General features: G+C 44.1%; 1 protein-coding gene across 4 annotated transcripts in view; it reads left to right on the top strand.

Annotated features, from left to right (window-relative positions):
• Nucleotides 1-12,627, top strand: part of SPIRE1 (spire type actin nucleation factor 1) — a 579,327-nt gene extending 566,700 nt beyond the window's left edge. For all 4 annotated transcript variants that reach the window (XM_078687482.1, XM_078687481.1, XM_078687480.1 and 1 more), the window contains one exon: nt 9,214-12,627. In XM_078687482.1, coding sequence (XP_078543608.1) covers nt 9,214-9,472 — 259 coding nt within the window. In that variant the 3' untranslated portion in view covers nt 9,473-12,627. The remainder of the gene's footprint in view (nt 1-9,213) is intronic.
• Nucleotides 12,628-13,703: the final 1,076 nt, after the last annotated feature.

Below are 13,703 nucleotides of genomic sequence, written 5' to 3'. Positions count from 1 at the left end.
ATGGACTTCCTTGCTGCCATATCTTCCCACATGAGTGGGCTGCAGGTACTTAACCTTTCATTCAGGTTCACAGTTACAGCTTTGTTATCCAGTATTATGGGTATCTTTCATAGATTCACATGCCTGAATCATTCCCCGTCGTCGGGGTGGGAGTCCCCGGTAAATAAATATAGTAATGTCACATGGACATATACTTAGTACTAGGCCAGAGGCCTCACATTAGTAGCCTATCTAGGTCCTTATGTAAAAAGGACCAAACTTTGGCCAGTAGCCAATCAGCTCCTATCACCCTCCTGACCTTCCTGGAAGGAGCCCTTGTCCCTCAGATTTTCTACCGCACGTCGTGCTGAAGGGAGTCTCCACTGAGCTCTGCTCAGGTTTTTCCTATATCTTTGGATTTTATCCTTTTATCCTTTTATTCTTCAAGTTTTGGTAGTGAATATGGCTACTACTTCTAAAAAAGGGCTTTTTAGACCCTGTGCCTCTTGTAGTAAAATGAGGTTACAAATATATGGATATAACTTCATTTAAACCCCCGAGCTACATATGAAATTACCTGCTCCTTAGGGCAGCATCTTAGATTTACCAGTATGTTATAAAGTTGACGCCATCAAAGCAAAGCAGCTCCATAGGGACCAGATATTCCGTGTATTTGCACACAATCCCTCTTTTGATGTCTTTATATTCTTTTCTATATATGTAACGTACGAATGACGGTCACCTGACGAAGACCTTTTGGCCGAAACGCGCGTAGTTCCATTCAACCGCATTGCCTTCATCCAAATTTCCAACGACTGGTTATATCGTATATCACTTTTTTTGTCTAGTTTCTTGTTTATACATATTATTTTTTGCACTGTTCCATTTGAAACATGTCTTATGTATGGAATTTGAATGTTATTTACATGATTTACAACAGTTTTTAATTGAAGATACATAATCAAAATGAGGAAAATAAGAAAATATACCATAAAAAGAAATAAAATGATTAAATAATTTTGATATATTACTGTTTCAGTATATATTCATTTGATGCTGTATAGTATATATTAAATGTTGAGGGTCAACATATATCCACAGAGTTTGCTATGTCCTTTCTCTACATAGATTACATATAGAGGACAAACATGAAGATTGCCTGTATTGCCTCTATCCTCAGCATTCTGCCAAGGAATGTAAGATTTGTCGCACTCTCCCGGTCAAGACGTTGAAGGACAGGGAAGGGCGACTGCTTCTGTGGCTCCAGAGACTAAAGAACAAAGAGCAGGTAGTCTCCTCAGGTGAGAGCGAGTGTTCCTTCAGGAGCTTCCACTCCGCTTCAAAAAGGCCTGGGCAGTCATCTCCAGATCAGTCTGTGGCGCCTCCTCACAAGAAGCCAAAGTCTGTTGAGAGTCATCCTAAGGTCAAGCCTTCTCTTCAGATGACAGAAATCAAAAAGCCTGCTATAATGTCGTCTAGCCTGCCTGTGACGTTGTCGACAGTCTCCATTTCGACATCCACGGCGTCTACTTTCTTCATGGCATCGACTTCTACCACGTCGTCGACGATGGGTAGGTCAATATCTTCTGTCAATCCTGTCATAAAATCGTCGTCGTCGCCTTTGACAGCGCTCCCGTCGACGTCTGCTTCATCATCGACGAAGGCAAAGCTTCCAGCGTCGACGAAAATCCCATCGTCGACGAGGACTTCCTTGTCGACGAAGATCCCATCGTCGACGAAGATCCCATCGTCGACGAAGACACAACTGTCGCCGAAGATACAGCCGTCGACGAGTTCCTCGTCGGCGAGGACACCGTCGTCGACGAGGTCGTCGACGCCACCGTCGACGGGCCTGTCGACGACGAGACCGTCGACGACGAGACCGTCGACGGCGCCGTCGCCGTCGACGGTGGCATCGTCGTCGTCGAATGCTGCAGTGTCGCCGTCGACGAGGACGTCGTCGTCGTCGACGAAAACATCAATGACAATGAAAACACCTGAAACATCAAAAATAGTAGACGCTACACCATCAACGGACACCGCGTCAAAGGATTTACACTCCAAGGGCTCTCCCTCATTGAAGTATACATATACACACTTTAAAATGTCGTCATGTTTGGTCACACCAGAGATGACCTCACCCAGCAAGGTCCAACAGTTGTTGCCAACGCAGTTTTTAGACACGGAAGATCCAGAAGATCAGTCCATGTTTCCCATAGCATCCAGTCCCTCTCATCTCAACATCAAAATTCATGAGAGTTCGGACTGTGAAGATTTTGAGGAAATTACAATTCAAGAATCAGTTCAAGAGCATACCACTGTTCAGCCTATGGTGTGCCTTCCAGCTTCAATTGTTTCTGACCTACAATTTCTAATTTCAGATTATAAACAAAGATTTCCATCATCTGCTCCTGCCTCTGGAGTACAGGTACCACAGGAAACACCAACTCCTAAACATCGACAGCGGCCTCTCCCGCGGGATGTGCATCAGGAACAAGAGACATTTCCTCCTCAAAATTCTACGGATGAGGAAGAATATGAGGAAGAAGTGGGAATTGATGAGGCCCAGGATGAAGAAGGCGAAATACATGATGACGATGATATGGATTCTGATTATAATGCTAACCCAGATCCAATATCCCCAGACCAAGTACAGGACGATTCAACCCCTGAGGACTTAGGGGGATTCCATAATATCGTAGGAAGAGCGGCTGCAAGATTCAACATCCAAATAGCATCGGAAACGAAGGACTGTTTTCTTCATGATTTCAAAGAACCCTTCAAGAGATCAGCTCGCTCCATTCCAGTAATCGATTATATATGGGAGCAAGGACAAAAAATAATGAAAACTCCTCTCTCTCTCATTCCAGTGCCGGCTAGACTTGAAAAGAAATACAAAGCCCCAGACACTGCACCCGCATGTTTGACTGGTCAAACTAAACCTGATTCAGTTATATCTCAGGCCGCTCAGCGGAAGTCCAGCAATCCGTCAGCGACCATGACCGCTCCTCCTGATAAAGAAGGAAGAAAGCTTGATGCCATTGGCAAGAGATTTTCCTCCATGTCCGCCCTATCAATCAGGGCTGCAAATTCTCTGGCTTTACTAGGTCGCTATAATCGACAGATATGGGCAGATATAGCCCCATATCTGGGGGCGATTCCAGAAGACCAGAAAGACGAGGTTAGGGTGAACGCTCTGCTTCAGAGATGATAGAGGTGGCCCTGGATATTGCTTCCACAGGGTTCCGTCAATTGGCGGGAGCAGCAGTTCTAAGGCGCCAGGGCTGGCTTAAAGCCACAGCATTCCGGCCTGAAGTGCAAGCCAAAGTCCTCGACATGCCTTTTGATGGGGAGCGCCTTTTCGGTGAACATATTGATGACATGCTGCAAGGCATTACGAAGGATACCGAAACGGCGAAAGCCCTAGGCACTCTACAATTCAAGCAGAATTCCTTTCGAGGCTCCAGAGGTCGAGGACAACAGTCTCGTGGCAACTATCAAGGTTACAAGTCCTCTTATAATTCTTCCCAGCAGTACAAACCTCAATATCAGCAGAGGCAACAACAACAAGGACAATCCTCATATAACAAGTCGTCCTTTCGAGGAAGAGGAGGAAAGAAAGACAATAACAGACATCAATGACTGCTTTCTCCAGCTGGCCTCCACCTCTTCTCCACAGTTCGTAGTTGGAGGAAAAATTACCAACTTCCTTCACAATTGGAAGAAAATTACTACAGATCGTTGGGTGTTGCAGTTAGTCCGCTTCGGACACACTCTGGAGTTTCTCGAGCATCCTCCTCCAAATCCACCATGTCCGGCGCAACACAAAAATCTAAACATACTTCAACAGGAACTCTTGCTAATGCTTCAGAAAAAAGCAGTGGAAAGAGTTCCTCGAGAACAAAAGGGGAGAGGATTCTACTCCCGATTCTTCCTGATCAGAAAAAAGGAGAAGAAGCAGTGGAGACCGATACTGGATTTGAGAAACCTAAACCAATACCACAAGAAGCAGTCTTTTCGTATGGTTACCCTTCAGGAGGTATTACACCTGCTCAATTCAAAAGACTATATGGTATCCTTGGACCTCCAGGATGCCTATTTTCATATCCTCATTCACAAGAGTCATCGACAATTCCTGAGGTTTACAGTGGCAGGCAGGCACTACCAGTTCAGAGTCTTACCATTCGGCCTGAAGTCAGCTCCGCGCATCTTTACAAAGTGTCTGTCTCCGGTAGCAGCATACCTTCGCCAGCATCATCATCAAGTCTTTCCCTACCTGGACGACTGGCTTGTCAAGGCTCCTACTCGAACAGGCGTGGCCAAATCCTCTACCGCCTGCCTTCGTCTCTTCGAGAACTTAGGCCTAACGCTCAACCAGGAAAAGTCAAATCTACGTCCATCACAACGTCTCAATTTCCTAGGAGCAACATTGGATACACAACAGGAGAAAGCCTTCCCTTCCAGGGAACGTCAGGTCAAGCTGAGAAACCTGGCCGTCCAAATTCAGACCAAAAAGAGTCAGGGTTCGGCTATTCAAGTCGTTGCTAGGAATGATGTCTTCCAACATATTTCTCATTCCGCATTGTCGTCTCCACATGCGACCTCTACAGGAAGCTTTAACAAATCAGTGGATCCAAAGTACAGGATCTTTCGACGACTGGGTCAAGATCACTCAGGTCATGAAAAAGGCTCTCAGATGGTGGCTTCTGGGCGACAACTTGAACAAAGGCCTTCCTTTTTTACTCCCAGTCTCCCCTTATGTCATAACCACGGACGCATCACTGGAAGGATGGGGAGCGTTCCTTCAGGAATTGCAAGTACAAGGTCAGTGGTCAGTGGCAGAAAAACGACTCCACATCAATTTGCTAGAGTTACGAGCAGTACGCTTAGCTCTTCGGGCATTTCTACCCCGAATCAGGAGCTTCCCAGTGCTTGTGAGGACGGACAACACCACCACAATGCACTACCTAAACAAACAGGGAGGTACTCGATCCAAGACGTTGTCTCGCGAATCTCAGCAAATTTGGAGGTGGCTACTCCAGCACAACATTTCTCTGCGGGCAGAGTATGGCCCAGGAGTAGACAACATCCTGGCAGACTCGCTAAGCAGACAGCGCTCAATTTGCCACGAGTGGGAGCTCGACCAGAAGACGCTCAACTCAGTGTTCTCCCGTTGGGGCAAGCCTCACCTGGATCTCTTTGCGACGGAAATGAATGCGAAATGCCAAAGTTACGCAAGCTGGCTTCCCCAGAAAAGATCCCTAGGGAATGCTTTTTCGATGACATGGTGCGAGACCTTTGCTTACGCCTTTCCACCGTTTCCCCTAATCCCAAGGGTTCTCCGGAAATTGAAAGCAGAGAGTTGTACCATGATCCTGATAGCCCCAGCGTGGCCACGCCAGCACTGGTATACAGAACTACACCTGCTATCGCTGGAACCTCCAATTCTATTCAGGACATGCCCACATCTCCTTACAATGAACCAGGGACAAGTCCAACATCCGGATCCAACATCTCTCAAATTATCGGCTTGGCTCCTGAGTTCAGAGAGTTCCAGAATCTAGATCTTCCACAGGAATGCAGAGTCGTTCTAGCCCGGGCCCGGGCTGAAAGTACTAATAAGACATATTCCCTCAAGTGGAAAAGGTTCTGTTTGTGGTGTAGGGCTCAGAAATTGCATCCGTTCACTTCTACTCCAGCACAAATTCTGCCCTATTTGCTCCACCTAGCCAATTCAGGGCTGGCACACGCTTCAATAAAAGTCCATCTGGCGGCCATCTCCAGGTTTAGACGTTCTTCGTGTGGCGCTTCACTATGGACCAACAGACTGGTCAAGCAGTTTCTGAAGGGATTATTCAGAACTTTCCCTCCAGTACGAGCGTCACCACCTACATGGCAACTAAACGTGGTACTAGCTCAACTAATGAAACACCCGTTCGAGCCAATTCACAAAACAGATCTTAAATATTTGTCATGGAAAACGGCTCTACTACTGGCGCTCACGTCCGCAAGGAGAGTGAGTGAACTGCAGGCTTTTTCTGTGCAAGACCCTTTTATCCAGTTTAAGAATGACAGGGTCATTTTAAGGACTAATCCAAAATTTATACCAAAGGTTCCGTCCTCTTTCCATCTCAATGAACCTATTGTCCTGAGATCGTTCTTCCCAAATCTATCATCTGCGGCTGAAAGATCTCTGCACTCATTGGACCTCAAGCGATGTCTCAAATTCTACATACACAGGACTGAGCAATTTCGGAAGTCTAACCAATTGTTTGTTGCATTTAGCAGGCCTAGGAAAGGCCTAGCATTGACAAAACAGAGCATTTCCAGATGGATTTCAGCGGCCATCGCATTATGTCACCAACAGGCGGGCCATCCTCTGCCTTCAAAGGTTCGAGCACACTCCACTAGAGCGGTAGCCACCTACATGGCGCTCTTTGCTGGGGTACCCATTGTCGACATCTGCAGAGCGGCGACATGGAAGACGCCGCATACGTTCACCAAGCACTACTGCTTGGATTCTGAACTTATGAAGGATGCAGCAGTAGGACAGGCTGTCCTACGTCATCTATTTCATTAGAGGTGAGCCTTCTTCCTATCATCCCACCTTCCAGGTAATTTACCGCACATTTCTTATCAGGTTGTGAGTATCATGTAAACTGTGTAACAACTTATGATAAGTTTATTATGTCTTTCAAGATGTATGTGAGAAATGTGCTCATTATTGCTTGCTATTCTGATTCAGGCATGTGAATCTATGAAAGATACCCATAATACTGGATAAGAAATGCGTTACTTACCTGTAACAGCAGTTATCCAGTATTGGTATCTTTCATAGATTCACATGCAACCCACCCGCCTCCCCTGGAAGGGCTCACCTAAGTCTTCTCAGTAGGTACTACTTGGCACGGCGCTTACGAAAATCTGAGGGACAAGGGCTCCTTCCAGGAAGGTCAGGAGGGTGATAGGAGCTGATTGGCTACTGGCCAAAGTTTGGTCCTTTTTACATAAGGACCTAGATAGGCTACTAATGTGAGGCCTCTGGCCTAGTACTAAGTATATGTCCATGTGACATTACTATATTTATTTACCGGGGACTCCCACCCCGACGACGGGGAATGATTCAGGCATGTGAATCTATGAAAGATACCAATACTGGATAACTGCTGTTACAGGTAAGTAACGCATTTCTTCTAAGAACTAATTCTATGTTCCTCCTGAAAGTGGTCTACTCTTTCTACTTCAACCAGACTATAGAGCTCCCAGTCTTCTTTCCACATCTAGCCTCTGTGGTGGAAAGGGCCTATCATACACTAGATGTTAAATGCACTCTCTTGTACTATATTAATAGGACTAAGCCCATCTCCAAGTCTGACCTCCTCTTTATTGCCTTTGCCAAATCGCAGAAGGGCCATCCAATTTTAAAGGTTGGCGTAGCTAGGTGGATAGTGTAGTGCATCCAGACCTGCTCTCACTAAGCAAAAGGAACCCTATCTTTTACCCCCAGGGCTCACTCCACCCTCAAAAACGGGCACATTCTTGGCTTTTTGTGCCATATCCCACAAACTGGCAGATGAGTCAGTGCTAAGAACTTTGTTTCAGACATTTACACCATTCAAGTGCTAACCACCACTTATACAGGGTACTGCTTTACAGTCTATGCACAGCCTCACATGCTACACATGCTACAGATTGTTACCATGTAGGCATGTTTGTAGCATGTAGTGCTGTAGATTCACATGCGCACACCTTCCTCCCATGAGTCTGTCTGCTGCAGATATCTCCTCTTCTCATCGGTTTTACACTCACAACACACATAGTGCACCATGCCATGACCATTCACCACTCCATACATACGCTCTCTCACTGTGTAAAAAAAAAAATCTAACATGGAGTTGGTGCCCATGGGCAAGACTTCTTCAAAGACAAACAACTGCCATACATCCGAACCCAAAACTAGATGTCAGGAGCATGCAGAGCCTGTAAAATCCAAAACAATATATACGCTACGAACAAGTGCTTACATTTTATGTAGTATTTTCCTTTCTAATAGTATGGTAGCTAAAAGCAAATACTTTGCACTGACATTTCTTGTAGAAGTAGGAGGTGTTGGTCAGTGTACATTTTCTCCCCAAGATTTATTACATCAGCTACAGGGAAGGGATTTCCTTTCATGGATTCTGGTCATGAATCTAGATTACAGCGATCAGCATCCATGCCACCTACAGCCACTACTTCAGTCATCTCCATAAAATAATTACCTGTCCACTTACTAATAACCATCCTACCTCTCGTACATTTTTATTCCAAATTCCCATGCAAAGTAGGCAAGACTGGAGTATCATCAGTATACATGCAGAACAGGGAGTTTAATGGTCTTTTCAAGTGAGCGATTGGGCCAACACACAGTTTCCTTATACTAGCGCTACGTCTTTGCTCTGGAACTTTGTGGGTTTCTCTGCTGACGTCTGGTTTGTGACTCCCTTTTTAGCTTTCAGTGCTTCTAAATGCAGTGCATTCCCTTTTTGACAGCTTTAAACCTCTGGTTTGGTTGTCTGTTTCTATTACTTGTCTTACTGCTAATGTGGCTTTTATGTATAAGGATGTACCTGCTGTGAGTTGGTGATCTTGGAAGATGCCTTTTTTGTGACACTTGTTCTGGCTTCCCCGTTGCTTCATGAACACAGTTTGTTTGCTCGTTAGGACTCTTCATCCATAGGCTAGGGGTCTAAAGTCTGCAGACGGCTCCCTTTGATGTGCATCTGTTGGGTTCAATTGGAGAATTTGATGATCTTGTTTATTGGGCGGGGGTTATTTCAGGTAGCGTTGGACCTGGTATTTTCTATTTAGTCATGAAATAAGATCTTTGTCGAGGGTGTTTTACTGACCTATAAGCTTCACTATACTCCGTCCCACCCATCCCATCACTCAGTCCTTATTTTTCCACTCACACCTACTCTTCAGTGTAATTTGTCAATTTACTAAACAAGAAGGCTGCGGCGGGGAAGGCATTGTTGGGCACAGGTAAGGGGGAGGTAGTACTTTTCGAACTTTGAAGAGGTAAGATGATTTGCCTCTTCCCTTGCTATCAACTCACCCTAAAAAAACAGGCGAGGAGAAGAAGTTAACAAAAATTGTAAGAGTAATGGAATTAAGATTATGTTAATCAGCAAAGTTGCACAGCTCAGGGTTTCCAGTGCAAATAACTGTTTATTTTCCATCCAATTCTTACAGATTTTCCTCCAAGACTAAGTCAGTGGACAAATCAGATGAGGAGTTGCAGTTTCCCAAAGAGTTGATGGAGGACTGGAGCACCATGGAGGTGTGCGTGGACTGTAAAAAGTTTATCTCGGAAATCATCAACTCAAGCCGTCGCAGCATGCTGCTGGCCAACAAGCGTGCACGGTTGAAACGCAAAACACAGTCCTTCTACATGTCCTCGACAGGGCCCTCCGAGTATTGTCCCTCTGAAAGAACGATCAATGAAATTTGAGCCCTAGTGCCTTTTAAAGTCTTGTCACCTTGGCGCTGCAGGGCTGAGCTTGTTTCTTCCAATCACCTTCTCAGACTCCTAATGGCACAGGGTCATAGCTTCCAGAGACTGTAAGCCAACGTTGTATCAGCCTGCGGATCTCCACTTGTCATCCAATAGCTTGTTTGCACTGGAAGGAAATGCAGGTTCTCAAACCATTGCCTTTCTTCTATTATTATTCATCATACTTCGGGGTAACGAGGCTGGACATCTTCAACAGGAGTCCAGTTGAATGTTCCTCTCCGTTTTTGTTATTATATCTAACAGACAGAATTAAGTATGTTGCAGGAGTCTTTGTTTCCTTGGCCGAGGAAGTTCTGTTGCGGTTTGAAGCCCTTGAGTATCAGCACATGCCTCTGTTCAGTTTCTGCCTTAATTTTCTCCAGAGGATCTAACAAATTGTGCTGTTGCTATGAATCTGTTTAACCCTTAAAGAATACATGTAGTTCTTACATTATTCCTCTAATGGACAGTTTGGAATCAACAGACCATGGCTTGTAATAATCTGGTTACCTGTACAAATAGTTCCTAAGATATTCACAAAGCTGCGGAGATGATAGTGCATCTACGGCGCTAGTGCGTCTGCAGAGATGGCAGAGTAAGTTGGGATCATGGAATAGATTAAAATATGAAGAATTTGTTACTGCAGCTCGTGGTCTGACCCATCACAACTGTTTTCACTCAATTGGATGATAAATTAACCAACAATTTGATTTGCTGGCAAGATCGCCCCTCCCATCTCCTCATTACTCGTCCAGTTCCGTTGGCGAAGAGAAGAAACTGGGAATAGCAAGCAGAGAAATACTGCACATTCTTTCTAAAATGACCATTTCAGCCTTTTTCCAGATTAAAATCCTTTATTTTTGACCAACTTGTAGGCAAACTACAGTTTACAACATTCCATGTTTTGTTAGTGTCCTCTTTTGCTGATCTTGGTTTCAGCACTAAAATGTCCTTTAACAGGCTAGAGCTCCACGCTCTGATACGAATATCAGTCATCAGCCAGTCACAATAAAGAAAGACATATCAGACATGTATTGTTTTGGTGTGGAAAGGGGAGAATTTTGATAAGCACTCTGAATTCTGCATGTGCACCTTTTGCACAATCAGATATTCTAATTGGGGGCAGGCCAGTGGCAAAACATGAGGCATGTTTGGCTTCATTTTGTCATTTTTTTTTACCATCCAGTATAATAACGGGGAATTCCAATCGCTAACAAAGCCATATTAACTGCGTTCAGCTATCATTTTTAAGTCTAACGTTTGCACGACAAAAAATAGTAGATTACACTACAGTACATGCAGTACAGTACACAGAGATTGAGAACTGCTGAGCTTTATGTGAAATCTGCCAGCACTCCGCAAATGAATGAGTTACTTGTGATAATTTCTTTGCTAGGTGTTCTGATGAATATAGTTTTGTACTTATCAAACCAGTAGCACAAAGACAATGGCTGCCATCTGCATGTCTCAATGAAGCAGACGTTTTTGCACCATGATGAAGGATGTTTTTGTAAAAAATAAGGCATGTTTTGTTTTGGTTGAAGGCTGGTTCCTGTTCGATCTAATACTTCTAAGTGCACGCTTGTCTTTCTGTCGGTAAATCTGGCTTAAGAAATATACAGTTATTTTAAAATTCAAAGTGATTTTTTAAAAGTGTATTAAGACACTAAATATTCCATGATAGAGTGCCAGATGGGAAAGGCCATGTTGCCTTAGTATAAGGATCACATTGTTTCCTGTTTTTATTTATCATTTAAACCACACAGCTCTCCAAGCAAAAGTACTTAGTGTTATTTGCACTCCAAGTTACTCTTGCCCTCAACAAATCTTATGGACAACCTTAAGATGTAGTATGTGTCAGAGACTGTGTTTATGCACCTGCCTCTGTTATTTGGAGCGTTTGAACCAGTTGGTGGTATTTTATGTTATTAATACAGATGTGCAGCGTTGGGGCTAGGATGGAGGTGGCAGTGACCATCCAGAAATATCCTATTTGAACAATCGTTGATCAACGTAAATGATGTTTAGAATATGTAAATAGGTGTAAATGCAGTGATGCAAATAGAAAGCGACAACAACCTTTGTCGCAAGTCAACTCCAGACCTCTTTTTTCCATTCCCAATTATTATGCACTTTTATGTTTTTTATTGCTTTACCTTCTTGTGCCAAGCCAATGCATTTCTTCCCTAACCTCATGCTGGCCCTACAAACCGATGCTGCTCGAGTCTTCACTGGATGGTAGAGCTGAACCTTACCTGTATGCTTGGGGTCCAAGAAAATAACCTAATTGCGATTGATAGGAAGAAAGTGAAAGCAAGGGATTTGTTTTTATGTAATTCGGCCTTGATGGCGCATGGTACCCCTCTCTGCAGGACTAGATTGTCGCTGTTCTGTAACTCTGTACCTCATGAAGGGTCCTTTTTTTACACCCATGATGTCAACCAGTTCTTAGCGTTCTCTTGTGGTTGGGATATCGAAAACATGGGTATGTGGCTTGTATATACTAATTCTATATTTATTAACAGTTGGACTCTGTCACGCAGTTGGTGCTGGGAACTGAGTTCCCCACCTAGATGAAACGATGAAAGCGAGTTATATTTATATGTGTAGTAACTATAACAGCATCTTTTAAGATATAACTTAGAGCATTTTTGAGATGTAGACCCTTTAAAACACACGGAGGAGTCTGTCTGACTAGCACAGTGAGGTCAATTCCATATTTTTTTTAAAGAAAAAATGTTTATTTTTCTAAACTTTTTATTTCGATGTAGGATGTCTTGGGTTTTACTGTAAAAACCTATTTGGTTCTCATTGCTGCCACCATTTGTCAACAGTGTCATCTGTGCCATTTAGTTTTTATTTTCTATCATAGAGTGGCTAGTAGTTTCCAGGCCAGCTTGGTTGAAGGTTCTTGCACTGTTCTCGATGCATGCAGGCCTTCTCATCGACTACATCTGCAATGTATTTTGTGTCCGTACCAGTGCATCTCCTCTCTGATTATCGAGAGCATCAACAGTGATGAAATGTTTTCACTCTTAGGTACTTCCTTTTAACTAAAGTACATTACTGGGGGGTGGGGGGGGTGAGGTGTAATAAATTACATTTTCGTCTTATCCTTTGTCTCTGTTTACTTATTCAGAAAACAATGTGAAAGTGTGGCTTTGCGTTTTTAATTCTGCAAATCAGGTGTACAACGAGCATGTTGAGAAAAATGAACAAAATGTACTGCCGTTATGCAGTGCTCTCTACCCTACGTCTTGTCTGTAGCCTTGATAACAGTATCTGATAGAGACATCTAGCCGCAGATTTCTTACCTTAGAACAGAGGTCTTCAAACTTTTGGAAGGCGAGACCCCCCTGTCAATATTTTCAGGAGTAAGGACCCCCTCCTGGCAGAAATTTCTAAACCTATAGACCGGGCTACTGGCATTAAGAGGACCTAATTATGCGGCAGGTTCAACTAAATTGTGTGGTAAGAAAATGTAAATAATGCTTTGTGATGCCGCATATTTTGGTATAGTATTGCTTCATTATTTTGACATTGTTTACACACAGTAACACTGAGGAAAGATTTCATTACATCAGTACTAGTTTATAACCAAAATACCGCAATAAACAACAGAAAGCTGTCTAGTCAACCTTTGAGTAGGGCCTTCAGACCACAGGAATACATGTTACCACTTTAAAAGCTCACCTGGCCCTAGCCAGGAGCAGCAAGGGTCCCTTAAAACCCTGGTGGTCTTGTGCAGAGTTAAGCAGGGTTACCCACGCCTCTTTCCTCCCACCCCCTCCCTTCCATCCCTCTGTCCTCTCCCAAACCCGGATCCTTCTGTTTAATCACCTCTTGCTATTATGTCTTTTCACTGCCCTCATCTCCAACAGTCTCTTGCATTTATCTCATGGCCTCTCTGGCCCGTCACCTCTCTCGCCCCTCAGCACTTCTCATTCACCTCAAGTCTCTCCCTTCAAATTTCTGTCTATTTGTATCTTAAACCGTTCCAGTCCCCCCATTTATCTTTCACATATCCCCTTTTTTCTTTCACACCTATTTGAATCAACGTGCCTCTCCCCTGTTACCTCAGCCCCCATCCCAGTACTCCCTCTCTTCCCCTTTTGCTGCTGCACCTCACCCATGTCGCATCAAATTCTCTTTTTACGTCACAGATCACCTCTCAGCCATCTTCTCTCAC

The sequence above is a fragment of the Lissotriton helveticus genome, chromosome 4_1, assembly GCF_964261635.1.
Source record: "Lissotriton helveticus chromosome 4_1, aLisHel1.1, whole genome shotgun sequence".
Taxonomy (NCBI): domain Eukaryota; kingdom Metazoa; phylum Chordata; class Amphibia; order Caudata; family Salamandridae; genus Lissotriton; species Lissotriton helveticus.
This window is presented reverse-complemented; position numbering and strand designations above follow the sequence as displayed.